This window comes from Cenococcum geophilum, assembly GCF_001692895.1.
Source record: "Cenococcum geophilum 1.58 unplaced genomic scaffold K441scaffold_18, whole genome shotgun sequence".
NCBI lineage: Eukaryota > Fungi > Ascomycota > Dothideomycetes > Gloniales > Gloniaceae > Cenococcum > Cenococcum geophilum.
The window spans coordinates 2466107-2488223 of record NW_027137576.1 but is presented as its reverse complement, the minus strand read 5'-3'; the positions used below and the strand labels follow the sequence as shown (position 1 = coordinate 2488223).

The 22117-nt window shown below is 44.0% G+C and overlaps 4 protein-coding genes across 4 annotated transcripts; 1 reads left to right on the top strand and 3 right to left on the bottom strand.

The window, feature by feature from the left end:
* Window positions 1-2044: 2044 nt before the first annotated feature.
* K441DRAFT_87805 (mitochondrial precursor proteins import receptor) lies at window positions 2045-4364 on the bottom strand. Its single transcript, XM_067654505.1, has 5 exons — window positions 3889-4364; window positions 3752-3837; window positions 2930-3701; window positions 2406-2879; window positions 2045-2351 (listed from the first exon to the last, which is right to left on the bottom strand). Exons 1-5 carry the CDS (start codon window positions 4190-4192, stop codon window positions 2140-2142), a joined length of 1848 nt encoding a protein of 615 aa, XP_067504676.1. The 5' UTR covers window positions 4193-4364; the 3' UTR covers window positions 2045-2139.
* A 463-nt stretch (window positions 4365-4827) lies between these two features.
* On the top strand, window positions 4828-5963 carry K441DRAFT_557648 (uncharacterized protein; the record flags this gene model as incomplete). Its single annotated transcript, XM_067643385.1, has 2 exons — window positions 4828-5109; window positions 5172-5963. 2 exons carry the CDS (start codon window positions 4828-4830, stop codon window positions 5961-5963), a joined length of 1074 nt encoding a protein of 357 aa, XP_067504675.1.
* Window positions 5964-7621: 1658 nt separating this feature from the next.
* Window positions 7622-9421, bottom strand: K441DRAFT_557611 (glycoside hydrolase family 13 protein; the record flags this gene model as incomplete). The annotated part of the gene is made up of 6 exons (XM_067643381.1): window positions 7622-8294; window positions 8349-8511; window positions 8566-8827; window positions 8925-9083; window positions 9140-9263; window positions 9315-9421. The coding sequence occupies 6 exons, from the start codon at window positions 9419-9421 to the stop codon at window positions 7622-7624; spliced, it is 1488 nt and encodes a 495-aa protein (XP_067504674.1).
* A 1393-nt stretch (window positions 9422-10814) lies between these two features.
* K441DRAFT_87757 (mitogen-activated protein kinase) lies at window positions 10815-12644 on the bottom strand. Its single transcript, XM_067654504.1, has 4 exons — window positions 12213-12644; window positions 11991-12148; window positions 11394-11925; window positions 10815-11342 (listed from the first exon to the last, which is right to left on the bottom strand). The coding sequence occupies exons 1-4, from the start codon at window positions 12495-12497 to the stop codon at window positions 11019-11021; spliced, it is 1299 nt and encodes a 432-aa protein (XP_067504673.1). The 5' UTR covers window positions 12498-12644; the 3' UTR covers window positions 10815-11018.
* Between the last annotated feature and the right edge of the window lie 9473 nt (window positions 12645-22117).

Here is a 22117-nt window from a genome sequence, read left to right as displayed (position 1 = left end):
GCTACCACTGCTCGGCTCAAGACCACAAAACGAGTGCCTGCACGCGTGAAGCCGCCAAATTCAAGCGCGCCATTTGGGAAGGCGGCATCTGCACCATGATGGAAGACTGGATCGAGCGCGACCAATATCAGCCGCAGCCCGGCACAAACGGCACAGAATGGGAGATGGTCGACGCCGTCGCCGTCTGCGAGCCGCCGAAAGCCACGCCCTGGTGCGTCCTCTGCTCCGTCTTCGGCCACAGCGCGTCATACCAGTGCCCGGACAAGAGCGAATGGCTAAACCGCGCGCCGCTGGACTGCAAGCGGCAGGTCGAGAGCATCCTGTCTGGGAAACCGGCCTTCGTGCCTAATCAGACCTGGGCGCAGTACCCGCTGCACGAGAACCTCACGCGGCAAGACGAGATCAGCGTCCCCTGCCGGCACTGCAGCACTGCTCTGTCCTTCCCGCGCCTCTCACCAAAAGATTGCTCAGTCTTCTGCCCAACCTGTAGCCTGCAGAACCACCACCCCTCATCCTCTCCCTCCCCCTCCCGCTCGCACTCCGACTCAAACTCCCCCTCCCCACCCGCCCAGACTAGCGACTTCCTCGAGCTACTAACCCTCTTCAGCGCATCCAAGAAAACGCCAGATACCCCCCCGCCCCCGCGCTGCCCCTCCGCCGCCGTCCTCCCCCTGTGGAACTGGCCGCAAAGCCAGTCCCACTACGGCAACCCCCTCTACGACGCCCCCGGCAACAGCCAGCCCTACTTCCTGCCCACCAAGCTGTACCTCTGCCAACACCACCTCGACACCGCGGTGGACCAGGACGCGCCGATCAACAGGGCCGGGCCACAGGGCGGGCGCGCCGTGTGCTATCGATGCTGGGCGATTGCCGCGACGTATGATGCCGAAGATGATGTTGTGATGGCGTGTACGGATCCGGCGAATGTGGTCGGGTGCGGGGAGGGGGAGAACTTCTTTGATCACAGGACTGGGTTTAAGGGGTGTAGGTGTGTGGGGGGAGTGCCGGCGCTGGGGTATGCGTTGGCGGCTGCGACGTGAGGGGGGTAGGTTATGAGGTAGGTTTGTGAGGTAAGTTTGTGAGGTAGGTCGATCATTCGGTCTGTTGCTTCAGTCGTGTGGCTTTGTTATTTAGAAGTATTGTTAGCGGAAGGTAGGTTAGGTTTAGTCTTTTCTTTCATGCATCCACCCATGTCCGACCATAACGCACGGTTTCTTTATAAGTAAGCCCTCAAGGCTTCTTTTTAAAAGTATATGCATATTCTCCGCTATAATTAAATAATCTTCCGATACATTGTGCAACTAATCCTCATCTCAATTCGTGCCGTGTTTGACCTCGTAAACGCTCCACTATCAACACTCGCCCGTATCGCCAACCCAGCCAGCCTGGTCAACCAAACATCTTCTCTATACTTTGTGCAAGCTAGTTGAACTCGACTTATTTCCAAGCAGATTTACGAGATTATACGAGAAGGATTTGGTGGAGGCCATATGTAGCGTCTGCAGCAGCTCCGGTCCGTGCGTCTTCGAACCCGTCAAATATAGCACATCATACATCACATCATCAGCACTCACGCACACCACCAAATCCTAAGAGCCATCCAATGCATTACCCTACGGACTTTTTCTCCCACACCCTCCCACCCAAAAAAGCAGCAGAAAAATATATTTTAAGAAAGGAAAAAATATATTTTACACGCCACCGCTTACCATGCCCTCATAACTCATCCTGCACCCTCCATCCACCAATTACAAACAAACCCCGCACAACCCCCCCCCTCCCCCCATACTCATAGCGGGGGATTGCAACAACACCAGCACGCACGCACGCACGCACGCACGCACGCATACACCCACACACATAGCCCAGCCAAGCGGGAGAAGAAAAAGACTCAGCGAAAGGCGCGTGTGTAGGGAAGGGGAGCCGCTCTAGCGGGAGAAGAGAGGGCATAAATACAAGTGGGCGGCCAAAAAGCGGGGGCGGAGGATCCCAAAACGTTACTCTAAGTCAATCCGAGGCGTTCAAGAAGGGGAGAAAAAAGGGGGTTTATCGCATGCCGGGTGCGCCCATGCCTTGGCCCATGCCCTGGAGACGGCTGGCAAGCTGGGGGTACTTTTCTTGGACCTAGGGGAGGGGATGTTAGTCGGGAGCTTGGGGGGAAGGGAAGGGGAAGGGCAGTACCTCGAGCTGTGTCCGTGTGGCTTCGGCGTAGGAGAGCGCGTTGACGATCTCGCCCTCCGTTCGGGAGAGCTCGGCAGCACGCTCGAAGTATTTGAGCGCTTCCGTCACTTTGCCTTGCTGTAGGAGGAGCTGCGCCATTGTGGCGACGGCGATGTCGCATTCGGGGTCGACTATGGGGAGGAGTCAGCAGGCTTCACTAACGTCGGAATAGGGTGGATACGTACTGATCAGCGCCTTCTGGCACAGCTTCTCTGCCTCCGCAAAGTCCTGCTTCCATTGGAATAGTGCGAGCGCTTTGTTGATGAGCGGGAGGACGTTCATCCCAAGCGGCTTTGTCGCCTTCTCCATGTCCACCGCTGTGTCGAATTTGTCAATGGCCTCCTGGTATTTTTGCTGGTCAAGCAGCAGTTCGCCGTAATAGTTATATACATCGGGCACCTTGTCGAAGTTCTTCATGCAGCGTCTGAACGTAGCCATTGATGATGCGATCGAGCCCATCTTGTATTGCGTTACACCAAGCTGAATATGCGAGAAAATGAAGTCTTTGTCGAGATCGATGGATTTTTGGTAGTCCTTTGCGGCTTCCGCGAATTCGCTCAGGATGAAGTGGAGTTGCGCGCGGTGGTAGTAGATATCTGGGTCGTCCTTGTTCTGTTCCATTGCTTGCTCGAAGTCGTTGGCTGCTGCATCTCGGTTTCCTAGATTATGTTAGTTGGTATTGTTGGGAGAGAGTAATTGTGGAAAATACCTAGTTCCAAGTGCATGCTAGCGCGTTTGATGAAGCTCTGTGTCAGGGCAGGGTTAAGCTCCACGCTCTTAGTCAAATCCGCCAGCGCATCCTCGTTGTCGCCCTTGAGATACCTAAACGTTCCACGCATATTGTATGCAAAAGCTTCATGNTCGTCTAGACCACCTAGCTCAAGAGCCTTATCATATGCCTCTGCCGCCTCTGTGTATCCGTCTGATGTCTTCCTGTTCATTGCAATCAAACCCTTCCTCAATTGTCCTTTGCCGGTCTCGTCATCGAGTTCTGCTTCTTCCTCGAGTCCTTCGGGTGGAGGCTTCGGCCGGAAACTCTGCAGATAATTTGTGACAAACGTGGGGCTCGGCAACTTCTTCTCCTTTCCGGTCAAAATAGCTCTGCCTTTGGCCTCTGCGACCTTCTTGAGCAACCGTTCCACGCTCTGGGCACTTTGTTCGTTGCGGAATCCATCGATGATGCAACTAGCAGTATAGTCTAGCAAAGCCTCGCTGTACCGCCCGACCTGCTCGTATGCGTTCGCCCTTCGGTTCAAGGCCTTCACGTATTCGTTATCCAGATTAATTGCGGCGGTGGTGTCCTCAATGACCTTCTCCCAATCTGACTTCGCATTCCAGCAGGCGGCGCGGTTTGAGTAGAAAACGGGGTCTTGCTTGCACAAGATAGCTTTGGCATAGAGATCAATCGCCCGGTCGTAGTCTTTTGATCCATATGCCTTGTTACCAGCAGCCTTGAGCTTAGCCGCATAATCTTTACGGTCCTAAAAAAGAAGTCAAAATTGTCACACCAGGCATTGAAATTGAACCATACCTGCTCCGATAGCGTCGCGACTGTGTTCTCGTCAACCTGAGGCAGTTCATCCTCGGTCTCGATCGTGACCGTGGGTTTCTTGTCCTCTGTCTGCTTATTAGTTTCCGCAGTTGTTATAGGGCCTCCACGTCATTTACCAGCCTTAGCCTCCTCCTTAGGCGTCTCTTCTGCTTCCTTCTTTGTTTTCCGTCTATCCTTCTTGCTTTTTCTCTTTCCACCGGACGACTCCTGCTGCTTTGGACTGCTGCCGGACTCCGACACGTAGTATATCACTCCTGCAGCCGTCACGACTAGTGTAACACCCGCGATTGTATAGACAACACCCTTATGCTCAGACGCCCATGTCGATATCCTATCCCATAAGGATGATGATCCAGATGTGAGGTTTCCAACGGGGATGGGCCGAGGGCTCTGGGGAATTGGGACTTGCTGGGTGGACATGATGCGAAACTCGCGAATTCGAATATTAAAAGGAAGATACCGCGTCCCCGAAAAGCAATAAAGGACAGTTGCGGGGTTGGTGGGGAGCAGGAGATGGCGGGTGGATGGGGATTAAATTGCTCGTGCTTAGGAGACGAGCTGGAGGTTGTAAATTTCCGCCTGGCTCACGGAGTTGGACCAGGGCCGAGCTCATTACGTCGACAAGCTGGTACGGGCCAATTCTCATCCTTCATGACAGCTCCATTTATAACAGCCATTACCCGTATCAAGTAAGTGCCCTCTTATTTGCTCTTTCCTAATGCTTTATATAATCTCATTCAGCAATCCATCTATTCTTCCTCTTCCTCCTTTGTTCCCAGTGATCCAGGTCCACGTCAGTGAATCACGTGACCTATTCAACCAATCTAATCAGCTTGCACTATTAAAAAAAACCCTGCACCCTGCCTTCTTATTATTTCCTATGTATTGAATTTCCAGTTTGACAGTTTTATCGTGCCTGCTTAATCCTATTGACTACGTTGATATTCTCCGCACGTTTTCTATGCATGAACGTTTTTCCCGGTCCTAACAGTAATATATTGTGTGCATTGTAGATTGAAAAGCTTCAATAAGCGTTTGGAATATTGCATCTAAATATGTCACCCTCTCCTTCAGGCTTCGAGCTCTTCACTTCTCTCCGCTATGATCCCATCCTCCTTACCAGTTCCGAAAACAACTCCCCGGCACTAAGCTTCCATTCTCCAAGCCCATTCTACATGCTCGTGTACCATCGTGACCGTATGCTGGAAGCAGCTCAGCATTTTGGATGGGATAACGTAGCCAAGAAACTTGCAGACGGCGAAAGTCTTTCGGGGGTACTGCTTGAAAAGGTTCAAACATATCAAAAAGAAACTGGAACGGAAGGTAGGCCATTGAAAGTAAAATCAAGCTCTTCTATCATTCTCTTATTAAAAATCATATAACTGACACAAAACCCCAGGTCCGCGTCCTCTTCGACCGCGCCGCAAACCTCTCCATCGAGCTCTCCCCCGTCCCCGCCGTCCTGCTCTCAACACTCTACCCTCCATCCCTGGAACCGCCCAAACCGCCCTCCCCACCCCACCCCGCCAACACTTTCAAACCATCCCCTCTGACCGGCGGTGCGCTATCCCTCGGGCACACGGACTCCCTCCCCGCCTCCCCACCAGCACCAGAAGCCCCAACCTGGATCCTCAAACTCGACCCGCTCGCAACCCCCATCACGCCCTTTACATCCCTCAAAACGACCCACCGCGAGCACTACGCCGCCTCACGCAGCCGCGCTCTGCCCAGCACACCCCCAGCCGCAACGCCGAGCGCCGCCGCCGGTCCCGCGAACTACGAAGTCCTGCTGCACAACCCGTGCGACGAGCTGACCGAGGGCAGCATGACATCGCTGTACCTGTTCCGCGGCGGGCGCTGGGTGACGCCGCCAGTCGGGGTGCCGGCGGGCCACTTCGCGCTCGCTGACGCCGACGCTGGCACCGCCGCCGCCGCGGCGTTCCCGACGCCTGGCAAGAACCCGAACGAAGACGAGGGAGAGCTGCGGACGCCTTTCCCCGGCCGCTGGGGCCACAGCGTGCGTAGCGAGAAGGTCGGCAGTGGAGGCCAGCGGGGGACGACGCGACGCTGGGCGCTGGGGAAGGGGTTGTGTATGGAGGAGCCGGTGCTTAGGGAGACGGTAGAGATTGGAGAGGGCATGTGGGTTAGTAATGGGGTTCGGGGGTTTGGGTTTGGGAAGGTGGTTGAGTAGGGTGGGTTGGTGGGTTTTTGGATGGTAGTGTAAAGTGAAAAAAGGTATGTTGAGGGTGGGTTCAGTTCTTAGCTGAGAAAAGATGCTCTTTTCGTCACGCCAGATTTCATTTTGGACGTAAGCTGAACACGTTGAAGGTTTTGTGGCAAATTTCAATCCAAAAGGTCCGCAGAATGAAAGGAATGGATGCTCTTTTCCTCAGAAAATCTTCGATATGGTAGTGATAATGGAGAGAACGTAAAATGGAAAGACCCCCTTAGCAGATTACCGAAAAAGGTCTAGCAGGCCGAAGCATGTCCCGAAATCCGGGATTATGCCTATCATAGCATCAGCGAAGAACAACAACTTACTGAGGTTCTTCAAATTTAGCCCTGAACGTGACTTTCCGAACCGAATGTCATTCTCGTCTACGCAAACACCTAGAAGGTTGTGAATATCATTTTGACCTAACATGCAAAACCACCCAGGACAGGTAAAGCCGCTGTCCTCATACGGTACTGGTTGGACAACATGACCTGTGATGCTGAGCACATTTTTATTCTTATCAAAGTCCGCATAGAGAGGCAAGCAACAGAGCAGCTGACCGTCGTATAATACCTCCGTAGAAATATCCGGGTTAACACTTCCCCTAATGGTTTTACCGTCCGTCTCGAGTAGAGTCCTATTATCTATCCGGCGATAAATGGCTTCCATAAAGAGCGCCTTAATAATGAGTGATGTATCGCTGACAGTGCTGCTATTCCGTTCTACGGGAGAAGCCACTCAAACTTCTAAGGCCGTAATCAATGGTGTGTAGTTTTCATAACATCTATTGAATACATAGCGTTAGTTCTTCCCTAATTCTAGAGCTGCTCATGACTGATAAGGCGCTCTACAAACGGATATCCTCCTTGCACCATCACCCAATGGGGTCCATGTGAATAGTCCCCAGAGATATGATTCCAGAGTCCCGCTACATATTAGTCACCAGTCTTTCCCTCAAACAGCCCCGCAAGGCCTAACAGAGCCACCAGCCTGTCACTAGAATAGGTTAAATTACACCCATGTAAGCGCTGAGAATGTCATACCTAAAGGCTAGCGCTGAATGAGCAGCCAGTCCAGGCCGTACGTGAGCTTTCTTGGGACCAGAATTTCGAAACAGAGTATTGAAGTCTTTCAATCGATATCCTTGGTATCGCACCCCTAGAGGGGACCTCTTGGATTTTTGAGTTTGATAGCATTCCCAATCAACCTGCCGCTTTCCGAAGTGCAAAACGCGCGGGGCTAGAAGCCGCTCTTGCAGTACCCATCCTCTTTTGTGGAATTGGGACTTTTCAATGTCATTCCTCCAATCGTCCAGATGTATCTGATGGAGAAACGGCGCGCGATAGTCACAAGATCCTTGAATGTCTGGGGTAGTGCATGGATCGGTCTTCCACATCGAAAGTCTGCCAGTCTTACGGGTCAAGAAAAACACTTGCGATGAACCCCAGCGATAGCTATGGGCAAGATAGTTCGTAGAGCTCAAAGGATCCGCAGATGAAACGAGCAGTCTCCATTGTGTCCGTCCTTTCTCCCTAACATTAAAATATACCATCCCCATAATCTACCCTTAAACCACGCCCAAAAATTCAAGGACACTACCCGCGCTACCAAATCTACACGCAAGCAAGCTACATTCATTTTCCGCAGATTCCACTGCTTGTCAGCTGAGCAAGAGGATAGTAGACACGAGGCAAGCCTGAGGCCATCGGAACTGGCAGATTACCACTGCTGTCCACCGTTACCGCCGTGCAACTCAGAACTTCGACGACCGAAGTGCCAGAGCTCCAGCCGGTGTTGCTTAAACTCAATGTGTAGCTGCTCCCGCTCGCGCCGAGGTTCGACAGCACCGTGATGATCTGCTTGTTATCATAGCCTTTGCGCATAGCAATGGTGGAGGAGTCAGAGTAGATGACCCAGTTCTGGTACGTTAGGTAGGTGCTGTCCTTGCAGATAGCCTGGTTGCGGATCTGATTCAGGCTTGCGACATGTGTATACAGCGTAGCAGATGTGCTGTAGCCGGACAACCAGGTGGCTTCGCGATTGTAGGGGTCGTTGCCCCCCGAATAGTGTTGCTCTTGACCAGCGTAGATGATCGGAATGCCGTCTGAAAGAATAGTGTAGGCGATGATGTTTTTGGCCAGAGAGTAGTCGGATGTGTAAGACGCAAAGCGTGGTACGTCATGGTTCTCGGAGAAGCTGCCCAGAAGTGTAGTGTCTTTGCAAGTAGATTTCATAGTGTTCAGTTCGTTGACGAGGTTGGAGATGCTGCCGGACGTGGATTCGAAGGCTGCGGTGAGTGGGTAGTAGCTGAATGACTGTTAGTGATGCAGCATAGGCTCTAGGATATAACAGAGGTTCTACATTGGATAATTCAACACGCTGTCCAAGTAATCTTGATATGGGCAGGTGTAGGCTGGGTCTCCATCATAGACCTCACCAGTGCAGAAAACACCAGAGGCATTGTTGAATCCTGGCCAGAAAGCTTTATCGACATGCTTAGCAGTATCAATACGAAGACCGTCAACTGATGGATCATTAGTTTCAAGTTATCAAAATCGACGAGAATGCTCAAACTTACTTGAATAATTTGAGACCAGTTGCGTAATCCACGTCTGGTACATACTCGCCACACTGGGATCCTCAGTTTTCAAATCAACCAGCTCAACGTTTGAATCACCCAACCAGCAATCTTCAACGTTGGTTTGGTTATCGTAATTCGTAATAGCACAATATGGATGGTAGTAAGACGCCTGATTGAAGGGGTAGAAGTCGGAGTAGACAACGCTATTTTCACTGCCATTCCAACCAAGATGGTTGACGACGATGTCGACCATTAGATACTGCAAAGAAAAAAAATTAGTAAATGAACAAAAATCTTGAAGGTTTATTACTTCAAAGAAAGAAACGAGACAAGAAAAGCGTATGAGAATATCATACCATTTCACGGTTGTGCAGCGCAGTAGCCAGAGCCTTCAGTTCGGCTGCGGTGCCAAAATTAGAGTTTAAAGCATATAGATTTTGCTGCCAATAGCCATGAAAAGCGTAACCGTATGCAGTGTCTTGAGGTAGATTGTAGGTAATTGGAGAAATCCAAATCTAATTAGAATATATTGTCAATTTCCCATCCATTATTCACCTCGTCGGAAACTTACGGCAGTAAATCCCATATCCTGAATGTAATCTAAATGATTAATAATGCCTTGATAGGTGCCACCACAATACACGCGATCCTCAGTATTGCAGGTAGCCGTTGTGCTATTATCCGCCCGGCCAAATCTGTCAAATATTAGTCGAACTATTCGGAATTTATTTTATAGAATGCCTCACCGATCAGTAAGAACTTGATAAATAGATCTTGAGCGCCATTCTGCGGCAGTGGCCGCATTTACGGTAACGCTGGTGAAAGCCACAGCTGCAAGGATGCTTCGCTTCATTCTCATGTTGTTTTCTTCCAACAAGAAACGCAACACGCGGGAGACGGTTGAATGAAGAGTGACGCGAGAAACAGAAAATCTCATAGGTAGAGCAGTGTAGTATTTAATGCCCCTTAAAGCCTCTGGACTGAATGCTCGAGGCAACCAGTCCGAAGCAATCCTTCAATCTCTTTTATATCCCTAGCGCAGCCGCACCAAACGAATCATCGCGCGAAAACGCCACGCTGAATCCCTGAAGTGGAACGCCGCTTCTCACCGTAAACCAGTAGAGAAAAGGCAATAGAAAAGTCGACAGAAGTCGCGATTTTTGAGTTTCGGGACATGGCGCAAGGTTCATTGCCAGGGGCCGTATGGATTACCGAGGTCAGATGGACTCGCTGCCTTTTGGGTCATTACATGGAGACAAGATTCGCATCTGGAATGATATCTGCTCGGTATGCGGGGTGCTTCATGGTCTTTCCCCCTCTTCTAGAAGCCTTCTAGAAAGAAAATGAAGCTCCGTGGAAGTCGCGGTTAGGCTTGAGGCTCGGGCGGATAAATAGAACAAAAGGGGATCCTAATTGCGGGGAAGATAGATGATGACCAAAGCATTTGTGGGTGGTGGAAATCCGTGATTAGGTATTATCCCTTAACCCGCTAGTTCGCGTCCAGAAGTTATCGATAAGGACTAACCAATCAGGTGGCTAGGATCAATTACCAGTGCTTAAATATTTAAAGCTAGTGATATTCGATAATTACTATAGAAAACACGTATGTATATTTAATCTAGGGAGTTAAGCTAATCGATATAAGGCTGCTAGCATTTACCCTTTCTGCGGAACGGTATTTTACATACGCTGCAGCTAAATTGAGTCCTACGTAGCCTTTGTTCTGGTGTTCTGGTGCTCTGGTGCTCGTGCACGGTCCAATCTTTATCGATAAGCTCTTACACTAGCGGGTTAAGGGATAACTCATGCAATACGTATATGATTAAGTTGCTTGCGGCATCCAAAACCGAAAGCTATCGGGTAGGGCTAGAAGCCTTTCAGGTGGCGGCTGTCGTCGCTTGGAAGAAGCCAGGGAGCTATACTACGAAGATATGTCATGACGCATTCCGAGCAAGTTTTGGTGAGATACGCGTCTTCGTGCTTCAGGCGAAAGGCACCAATTGAGAATGGCAAGTAATCTCGGATTGCTGAGACTCTTAACATCAAACTTAACGACTGTAAGACCTTCTAAAGCAGGTATTGCTTCCTCTCAGCTACATACTCCAATATGGCAACCCTTCAATGCCCTTGCTTTACCTCTTGCTCGCTTCCATGAGTCCAATATAAGAGGAGTAACAGAGCAAGAATGTGTCAAGGCGCCAGGCCTGCGATCCAAGCAAAACCAGTAAGACACGCCATTTGAATGCTGGAACAAAGTGTAATGAAGGGGAAATATGAAGGGTCCATCGCCCCAATACATTCGAGACCAATCTCATGTACAGCCTTTGACTAAATAGGTTAATAACATGCAAAACCATAATGAACTCTTTGAAATTGAGAAAACATGAGCCACCTTTGGAAGATCATCGTTTCCTCCGACTAAATCTTTGAGATGAGATTCTTTATAAATCTTAAACTTCACGATCCCACCTTCTAATTTGAGGTGACGAATTACCAGGAGCAGGAGCTGGCCGAATTGGTAGAGACATGGTGTTTTGGCTAGACGCACTTGATGTTCTCATGGGATACATGGGTCTTGATGGGGCGGGACCCGCCCCGTTTGTATCTGATAGTATGGACTCATTAGATGTTGGTGTTCTGGCTGTTGATGAGATAGATGGAGATGCTTGAGGTGCGAGATGAGATTTGCGATTATGGCGTTCCATCATACTAACTGCCCAAGCTTCAAGATCCACTGGTGTTCGTTTAGCAGCGAGAAGGAATGGGTCTGCATCCTATAACAATATTAGTGCTACAGTGATTGAAATTGCTTAAGGGCAGCTTACATAAAGTTCCTTCGGAGTTGGTCGCTGCGCTGGATCCTTCATCAAACACTTCTCAATCATCTCTTCTAAAATGGATGGGAAAGCATCACTCTTTGGGAGTTTTGGCGCAGGCTCGAGAACGATTTGCTGAAGAAGATCCAGAATACCCTGCGGCCCTCCTGGTTCATCCGCATCGTTTTCACCGCCGCCGAATGGGAACTTGCCAATTGCAAGCTCCATCAACGTAAGACCAACACTCCAGACGTCTGACTTAACGGTATAAGGGGAACCTTGTATCCGCTCAGGAGCCATGTATGTTCCTGTGCCTACAAATGTCTCTGCAATCGAACCTTCCAGTTCGCTCGAAACGCCAAAATCGCACAACTTGATTTGCCCGCGGGAGTTAACTAGGATGTTGGAAGGTTTAAGGTCGCGATGCATAATACGGTGCGCTGCGTAAAGGTATGCAAGGCCACCAAGTACAGCCTCTGCAATCTTGCCTAACACATCAACTCGTACTGGGCCGAAGGTCTTAGAAACCCAATCCAGCGACCTGTGAGCGAGAGGTTTACATTAGTTTTCGTGCCAGAAGCGATGCAACAAAGAGTACGCAATTACCCGACATCCATATACTCCATGCACATGATGACATCGCCTGTGTCATTTTGAAAGGCCCCGTAGAATGCCACGATGTACTCAGAGTTGCAGTCATGCATAATTCGAAGTTCTCTCACGATGCGTTTTCGAATTTCGTTCTTTGCTTCGACATGGATAATCTTTTGTACGTCAGTCTCAGTCAAGCTATTGCCAAACCAAAGCCAAGATAAAGTGTATACTGACCTTCCTCGCCATTATAACCTTTGTAGCAGCGTGCTGTACCTTACTCACTGTGCCTCCATTCCCTGAACCAAGCTCTTTCATTACTATCAAATCTTCTGCCTTTAAGTCCAACCGGAACTCCACTCCAATCTCAAGTGTGTCTGTCCGACTTTCATCGTTTCCGAGCGCACCAGGTATCTGCGAGTCACCAGCGGAAGGAGTTGAAGGTTTAGGTGGGGGTGCGGTTAGAGCAAGACCCTTGACATTCTTCCGCTTCATCGTCTTTGTCTTGAAAGCGTCGGCCATTTTGACGATATGAGGTTACCGCCCTCGTACGTTGGAAACGGATGACGGCGGTGGTTGAGAATAGGCGACGCGGTCTCGAAGAAAGTCAAATCTCGATATGAAAACCGGCGAGAGGGTCAGAGAAAGGTGTCAGGGCAGCGTCGCCCTATGTTTCGTCTTTGCCGCCCAAGGATGCCGTCCAATTGTTTCGCCAATCAGGAGGGTTATCGCTACTGCGTCTATTGGATTAACGCTTTCGGGACAGCTGTTGGATGACTCTTCCGGGGCCAGCAAGTATTGGTTCCCGACGCGCGGATGTCTTCAAACAGTTGTCAGAGGGTGGAATCTCGCAGAGTCGGGTTCGGATGCTGTACAAGTCGAGAAGTTGATGGTAGTGGGGCGATGTGGTGGGGAGGTCGGGTACGAATCGATGGAGAAGTAATTCCAGACAATAAAGCAGTTAAAAATGGCACAGGTATTGAGGCAGTAGACGATACTATTGTGAGCGAGATGGTGAAGATAATTCTATTGTGTTGAATAGGTGGTTGCTATTGTTCTGTGGTTTCAATTTTCGCATGACTCTCGGCCGCTCTGCTTCATTACAATCAATCACGTGCCATATCACGAAGATAACTTGGATTCATATGCGATCAACCACGTTAACTAAACGGAACTTATTATATACTCTAGAGTAAGTAAAACACAACTTTTAATTCAACTAAGGTCTTTTTTAATTTATATGGCCTCTACAGTCGTGTTATTAAGGCATTACTGAACGGGTTCATCAGAGTCTATCTTACCGCCTTCGGGATTCTAAGCAATCCTATTGGTGGTAGAGAGTTTTGGCTCAAGTGCATAATTGATTGTAATGCGAGCGACATGAGTGAGTAGTGCCTAAGGTTGGCAGTTGCGTCCGTGATCCCAGTACAACACCACTTTAAAGTAGGAAGAGAATGGACAAGCTAACGATTTGTTTGCAAGCTTATCATTACTATACACCATGGTCAATACCTTGGCCACTCACAATTACATACGTTCGAAGTAGAGAGGTTTAGCGAAACGTAATAGCCTCTCGCTCGAGCCTTTAACCTTATATAACTCCGCCTTTATTTAAGATATTTAAACAAAATCTAAATTTAACTACTTATACATAGAAATTCTTTATTCAAGATTTTCAATTTTTCAATTTTATATATTTAAAATTAATATAATCGTTTTTAAAGTTTCAATTTTAATACCTATTATAAAAATTATTATAATTATATACTATAGTTTAATCAAATATATTTTAGAGGGTTTAATTTTTAATTTTTAGCTAAATATCTTTAATAGAGGTGGAGTTATAAAAGGTTAAGGTTGGTAGATTTTGGCGGGTACCTCAATCGGTGGCTAATACGTTACCTCAGCAAGCTCAGACCATAGAATTAATTAGCGGACATACGTATATCCGCAAGCGGATATCGCTAACCTTTTTTGTCAAAAAGTTGATTCTATCCCTTCGTCTATTATTCACACGCTTGCGGAGAAGAGAATTAATTAATCTGATTGGTGGGTACGGGCTCAAAGGCATCAATTGAGAATGGGTATATTCGCAAGGCCATTTGCAGGGGATTGCCCTGCCTTGACTAAACGTAATGCCCATGGACCCGTGCGCAAGCATATTGCTGCAGTATCTATTTATAAAGCCCAAAATATGCAACTAAAGAAAAAGGTGTAGGTGGGAGGGAAAGCAAGCAAGCAAGGCTTAATTTTGTAAATATTAATAATATTAGTATTACTAAGATGCAGGGGTGCTACTGCAGTGCTTGCTTAGCTATATAAATATATCCATTTATTATTTATACGCTTGCGGAGAAGAGAATTAATTAATCTAATTGGTGGGTACAGGCTTAAAGGCATTAATTGAGAATGGGTATATTTACAAGGCCATTTGCAGGGGATTGCCCTGCCTTAACTAAACGTAATACCTATAGACCTAGAAGCGCAGCACCTGTACCACACAAGGTAGAATAGGGGGAAGAAAAAATAAAAAATAAAAAAGGGGGGGAAAGGAGAGATTTAAGTTAATATATTAGAGTGCCAAAATAGGCACTCTTATACGCCGTTGTGCCTAAATACCTTTGCCCATTATATCTAGGGCGAGTAATAATAAGAACGGTATTGGCGTTCTATATTAGAAGTTTACACTTAGCTAAAATAGGTCTTTTAGGGATAATAAATAGTAAAGCTGGAACGCTTATAAGGACTACCGGCCTAGTTACTATATTTAGCCGTCCGTAAAACTGTTATCTTAAGCGTGTTAAGCAGCACCTTTTTAAAATAAGTATCTGTTATAGAGCTTAGAGTGGAGGCCGAGAGCGGCAACTTTATACTTTAGCTTATTTCTAACCGCGTAGCTTATAAAGGCCGATCTCTTAAAGTAAAAGAGAGGGGCGTTTCTGGGTTGGGGGTTATTTTTAAACAGGTGTTTTATAGCTTAAACTGCGTATTTAGGTTACCCTAAAGCGGCAATTATAATTAAGACTTCTTAGTAATTAACATCCGTTTTACTATACTTTAGATATAATATTATATAGTCCTCTGCCAGTGTTATATCATTTCTAGTATATTTTATAGTAGAGAAGGCGTGGCTATCTTTCTAAGCCTTAGTGTAGGTAATCTCGCCTAGATAAAGGAATCCCGTAAAGGCCGTAGTAACGGCGGCGTTAAAGTTAAGATCCTTAACGGATTGGGTATTTAGGGTAACTAATTAGGCGAGGATGTCTTTAGTAATTAATAATCTTTTAGCTATAGTAGAGGGATTTATAGATATTGTACCGTCTAGGATCCTCTTAATAATAGGATTATTGAAGACGGAGGTATTATAATTAGCGTTAATATAGTAGGATTAAATTGCGGAGACATAGGCTCTAACTATAGTAGGTTTAATACAGCTTATTCCTAGACTAGCATTGCTAAAGATCTATTAGGTAATCTATTCTCCTAAGTAGTAGAGGGGCGCTAGGTACTTTACCGCTCTATAAAGGTTGTAGTAGCTCTCCCAACTCTTAATTACGGGATGGTATAAATCTCTTATTTTATCGGAGAGGCCGTGCTATAATAGTTGGCCAAAGCATTCTAAGGGGGCTTTTACCTTAATCTAGAAATTAAGTAGGGGGTTTTTAAGAGGGACCAGGTCTCCTATTTCGGCGTTAAATTAAATATAATAAAGAAGCGTATAGTAACGGTAAATTAGAAGTATCCTAATACGGGTATAGTAATAACACCCTATCGCGATTAAAATGAGATAAAGTATTAGCTAGCCCGTTTTCTGTAGAGGAAACCCACTCCGTATAGAGCGTAATATTATAAGCTATGGCTAGTTAGAGGATCTTATGGAGCGGGTAATTACCTAGTCCTTTTACTACCGTATTCTAGAATTCTAAGAGTGCTACTATATTATCCGTATAGATATAGACTAAGCTATACTTCTACCGTGTTACCTAGAGCTAGAATAAGGTTGTAATCGCTCGGACCTCCTACTTATTAATTAGGGCAAGGCGGTGTTCTGTATTAGGGTAGCAGCTTAAAGAATTATCTTAGGGTAGAGATACTAAATAGGGCGGCCATATTGTCCCTTAAGAATCCTTAAGGAAGAAGAAGGCCCTATAACTAAGAATCCTAAATACGTCTAAGAAGAGATGGAATTATTTTTAATCCATATCGTTAAAGAAGAGGATACTATTTAAAAGGGTAAGAGCATCCCTCTACTATAATAAGTCTTAGTAAAGTTTAGCTATTAGCCGTTAGTAAGGATAATTACCTGCCTTTATAAAAGTAGAGATAAACTCCTAGATAGAGCGGTTGTATAAACGCCTAAGCCTAATTACCTAGGCGCTCTAAGCGAGTCTACTAGCCAGTTTTTAACTCTAAACTAGCGTTAGGGATCTACCACTTAACGCTTTATTAATCTCCTTAATTATAATGGCCTGTTTTAAAGGAAAAAGACGCAGCTTAGACTTTAAAGTATCTATAATATAACCTAGGACTTTAGCCGTAGTGCCTTTAATATTCTTTAATTCATTTTATAGGATGCCTAATTTATTACTTAATTGGTTATACATACTAAGCAATTAAGGGAGGATAGAAGCGTTAGAGAGTATAAAGATAAAGTTATTTAGATAGTGCTCTAAGGCGGCGTTTGGGATATATTAGATAAGTATCTAGTGGAATCCCTCTATAAAAAGATTAAATAAAAAGGGTGCAGTTTAAAGGCCGAATAAAAGGCAATATTTAAAATACACTACACCCTTCCAGGAGAACCCTATAAGGCGTTAAGCTTTAATAAAAAGTAGGATATTCCAAAAGGCGTCCTTAATGTCCCTCTTAACAATTATATAACTACGGCCTATATATATAACGTATTAAAGAACCTAATTAACTGTTAAATATTATAATATAGCGAATGCTATAGGGATTAAGTTATTAATAGATCGGCTAGATAGTAAGGATAAGTTATAAATACGGCGCCATCCCCTATCTGTTTTAGGTACTAAACCTAGCGGCAAGGACATAACGGGAGACGTTGTTATTATAATCCTGCCTATATCTAGATCGGCGCTAATCTTCTCTAAGATTAGGACCGTATTTGCGGCTATTAAGGCTTAATTCTTCTAGAAGAAGAGCTTAATTTCTAGGTCTACCCTAATCTAGCATCTAAACTTTAAGATACTAATAATGTTGCGTTAGAGGTTGCTAGGGTACAGGGATAGATAACGCCCCTACGCTTAAATAATTAAGGGGGAGGGAGAGTTCTGTAGAGGAGAGGAGGGCAGAAAGACTGGAAATAATAGTATAGTATTTAGCCTACCCGTACTATAAGGGTAGAGCACGGTTTTAGCGGAGTATAGGTATAGCTTAATAAAATCCTCTTCCTCCTCTTCCTTTTCCTTATTAATACTTTCCTCTAGTAATTACTACTTGTAATTCCTTGCAGCATATAGGCTACCGCACTTGCTGTAGGTATATAGGAACTTGCAATCCTTGCCTAGGTTATACTTCCCTCTATTAAAGCTATAATAGGTCCTTAAAATATTAGTGCTTATTTATATACGTTTTAAGATAGATACGGATTTATAAGTACTAGGATTGCAATAGATATCTAAGAAGTTACTAGAGATCTTCTAGTTAGCTAGCTCTAACTAGTTCTTTTAAATAACTATAGAGTGGTGCTCTAAGGCTATAGTTATTAAGGGAGCAATTTAGTAGGTAGTAGATAGCTAAATAACTTAATTATAGAAGGTAAGTATTTAGGGAATAAAATCTACCAAAAGATTCTTATATATAATAATTAAAATTATTATATAGTTAAGGAAGCCCTCTACCTATACTTTAACGGATAAGTAGTTCTTTATTATCCCTTCTTTTGGTCTTATAGAAAGGACGCTATTAATAATAAGGATATTATTCTAAGGCTTAGACCAAAGCTAGTGTATCCGGAGGCGAGAGAGGTTATTAGGCAAGAAAGTACCCTAAAATACCTTAAGTATCTCTTTATTCGGGACGCCAGGGAGGAGGGTATTTAGGATATTGGCTATAGATGGGAGCAATTTACCTAGTTTATTAATTGGGGTTAAGGATAATACTGCCGTAGCTAATCTCACTGTTACCGTAGCAAGGCTTAATATATAGAATTTAGTTACCCAATCTTTCTATTCTTTTTAGACGCGTAGTATTTTGGTACGGTCCTTCTATTTCTAAAGGAGTCTTATTTTCCGGTTGGTTGCCTAGTCCTTAACCTCTTTTACCTAAGCTCTTCTAATCCTTAGGTCCTCCTTATGTAGTTACTAAAGCTATTCTTTAGCTTTTTTAGCGGCTAAAGTCTCGCGTTAAGCCGCGGAGAGAGGCGCCATTATAGAGGATAGAGACTGTAACGCCGGCGTATCGCCTAAAGGTATAGGGGAAGGTAAGGGAGACTAGTAGGTAACCTCTAAGGAGTTTAGCTCATCGAGTATGTTATCGTTGGTTAAGTTTTTAAGGTTTTTATGGACGATTCGCGAAGGTTTAGACGAGCGTATAGGTCGTTAAGTCATTAATAGCAATAATTAATTATTAGAAATTGAGTAAATAAGGTATTAGCTCTTAAATAAGACTAATATGGAAAGCAAGCAAGCAAGGCTCAATTTTGTAAATGTTAATGATGTTGGTGTTACTAAGATGCAGGGGTGCTGCTGCAGTGCTCGCTTAGCCACATAGACATGTCCATCTGGTAAAACGGACTTTTCGTATTGGGCGCTTTAGGCGCTCCTGCCTGGGTTAGCATGCTGTAGGCACCCTAGCTAGCGTGATTTTATCAGCAAGCCTCACTAAAGCGCGTTAATATTGCGATGCCGATAAAATACTATAGAAGGCCACCACTAAAAACACCTATATATTTTTTTAAGGAAGTTGGGCAAAAAGTCGCGATATATAACGTTATAACTGTAGGTTTCCGCCCTTCCTCTATTAACCAGCTGCTGACTATATAGGAAAATCCCCCACTAGAGTCCTCCCCCAAACTACCGCCACCTATCCACTTTATACGCGTTCTTGTTACGGACGCTTTAAGTACAATGTTACGACTACTTGGAGAAGAGACGGAAGAAGCTAGTTGGTTAATTCAGGCACGGTTTAGGATGGAGCCGATAGAACTATGTGACGAGGAATAGTAACTAAGGTTATATAATGTGCTATGTATTAAACGAGAGGAATAAGAGGAACTTACGTACCTTATGTATAAGACGTATATTACGTATAAGAAGGATTTTATAGGAGTACGGTTATATATTTAAGGACCCTTAGTCCCTACCTAGATAGTTCCTTTCTTATAGTAATTCTTAGAATATAATTAGAGTTAATCTATTAGGTAACTACTCTACCAGTTATTATTACGTTCTTAACTTTTATACTTATATTTCCTATATACCTAGCCTAATAACGAGCTTATTGTAGTTCTTGCTATAAGGTTCTATTATATAATCACTACCTAGTTATAGTATTAATATAAGAAGTTAAATAATATGCTACTAAAAGTAGCCACCACGACGCTATTAACGGCAGCAACTACTTTAGGGATAGGAGGTAATACTAGTATAGTAGATACTAACTTATAGCAACCTGTAACGGTTGGACAGCTATAGGAAATAGTTAACTAGCTAATAGCTAACAATATAGTATTAGAAGAAAGACTTAATGGGATAGGAGCAGCAAAGATTAAGCTACTATTAATTAAGAGATTTATAGGAGAGAGGTTAAAGCTTAAAGGATTCCTTATATAAATGCACTTTAAGGTCTTATAGGAGGGAGTAAAGTTACCTATACCCGTAGATCGGATAGCCTATATAGGACTATTCTTATTAGGAAAAGCACTTAAGTAATTTAAATCTTACCTTACGGAGATATAGGTAAACGGAATGACGACTACTAACTAAGATGTGTGATTTATATTTTTAAGTTAGGAAGGATTTATAGAATAACTTACGCAGATATTTAGAGACCTAGAAGAAATAACTATAGTAGAAAGAAAACTTCAGAACCTTATATAATAAACTTTAGTAATTAAGTATATAATATAGTTCTAGACGCTAGTAATATAAGTAGAGTAGAATAATAGGGCGCTTATGGCATAGTATAAATAGGGACTTAAGGCTAAAGTCTAGGACGTAATTATTCTAATAGAAGATGCGGATACCCTAAGGGAACTAATAGATTAGGTAATTAAGATTAATAATTAGATCTACTAAAGGGAATAGGCTAAGAGAGGCTAGGATAGAGTTCTATAGTTATATAAGGCGTAGAATACGCAATAACAAAAGCTAAGTTAGAAACTATAGTATAGCGCAGAGCTAATGGACCTAAGTAGTACTAAAGAAGCCTATAAGGGATGGAGCAAACTATAGAAACCTAGAGGATAAGGATTAAGTAATTAAAGGTCTAAGGAGTAAAGGCTAAATTAGGGATCTTAATAGCAGAAGACATTTAGGCGGATTCTATAGCAAAAGAAATGGTTTAAAGAAGAAGCTTATATAAATTACGGAAAATAGGGTTATTATATTAGAGACTATAGAAGTAGGTAGAGTTACTATATAGTAAAGGCCACGAGACTAGTAAGCGATATATACGTATAGAGGGATAATAATATACTGCAAGGAACAAAAGAATGTTTAATTAGAAGTTTTGCGTTTTGTTATAATAACGTATACCGAATTTATAAGGACGCTAAGTATAGCGTAAGCTATTAGCTATAAGAGCTAGTACCTATAAGATATAAAGGAACTAATAAACTAGTTTATAGATTAGATATTAAGGACGATAAATTTAACCTAAGCGAAATATTCCGTGGCAATAAGGCAATAAGGGCCGCTTACTAGGAGCGAGTAGACCTTAAAGATGTTATACTAAAGGTAGAGGATAATTCCACTATAGAATAAGGAACATTAGTAGGGATTAAAACCCCACTAGATATAATATCTATTGCTTTGTGAAACGCAAGAGAAGTAGGACAGTAAACCACTTTGGCATTTAATAAAGGTAAAAGGCTAAAGGCTTAAAATTCTTAAGACGAGATAAGAGACAACTAAGATTCTTAAGATAAGATAAGGTATACCCTAGGACCTACAACGAACGAAAACCAATAAAGTAGGGCAGTAGCTTAGTTTAGAAATATACGAATGAGCTTAGGATAAAGTTTTCCACAAACATAAGACTCTTAAGACGAGATAAGTAAGATTTAAGACTTTTAAGATAAGATAAGAATACCATAGACGCCTAGTTAGACTAAGGCGGGAGCTAAGCTTAAGTTAGAAGTAAGCTTAGGATTAAAGAATCTAAGGGACTAAGATTTTAGAGTATAAATAAGGGCACCTATAGATAAGAGGTAAGGAGCTTCTTTATAGATTAGAGAATCTATAATATAAATAGTAGTTAGACTAGGAGATAGATATATAGACCTAGAAGACTTACTAGGGGAATGTAGTATTTAGCCTAAAGATTAAAAGTTTGATATTAGGATTAAGAAGTAAGATAACTTTAAGGATTAGAGCGTAAGGTGTAAACTAAAAGAAACTATAGAAGAGTTTAGGCAAAGAATTATTATATAGTAAGAACAGAAACTAGATAAAAGATCTAGTATATTGGGACGTATAAAGGATAGAGCACTAATATAAAGAATCACTAATAGGCTAAGAGTAGGCACACTAAGAGCTAAGTAGCTTATTAAACTAGAAAGTAAAGAGGATTTAGGGATTCTAACTAGGTTCGAAGAACGATATATAAAGGGCTGTCACGATATAGTAATAAGAAGATACTTCCTTACGGATAAACTATATATACTCTAGCAGCTGTACTAAAAGTGGTATAGGTAAAGGTATAATAATAAGTGGGAAGATTTCTATATATAGTTGGATAAAAAAGTTATCTAGGACTACCTAATTATAGAAAAGGCCATAATATATATTAAAGGAGCCTTAATTATAACGTTAAAAGATCTAGAGGAATGTTTAGAGGACTAGAGAAGTAAGAGACGCATCTTAGTACCTGCGAATAAAGTTATAACGTTTAGATTAGTATGATAAAGGTTTAAATTTAGGGATAAAGACGAGCTAAGAGTTAACCTAAAGCACCTA

Coding starts and splice junctions, on each gene's coding strand:
- K441DRAFT_87757 (XM_067654504.1), bottom strand. CDS start 12,497: ATGGCCGACGCTTTCAAGACAAAGACGATGAAGCGGAAGAATGTCAAG. Junction 12,149..12,212: donor AGGTTATAATGGCGAGGAAG/GTCAGTATACAC, acceptor GACGTACAAAAG/ATTATCCATGTCGAAGCAAA. Junction 11,343..11,393: donor CAACTCCGAAGGAACTTTAT/GTAAGCTGCCCT, acceptor ATATTGTTATAG/GATGCAGACCCATTCCTTCT.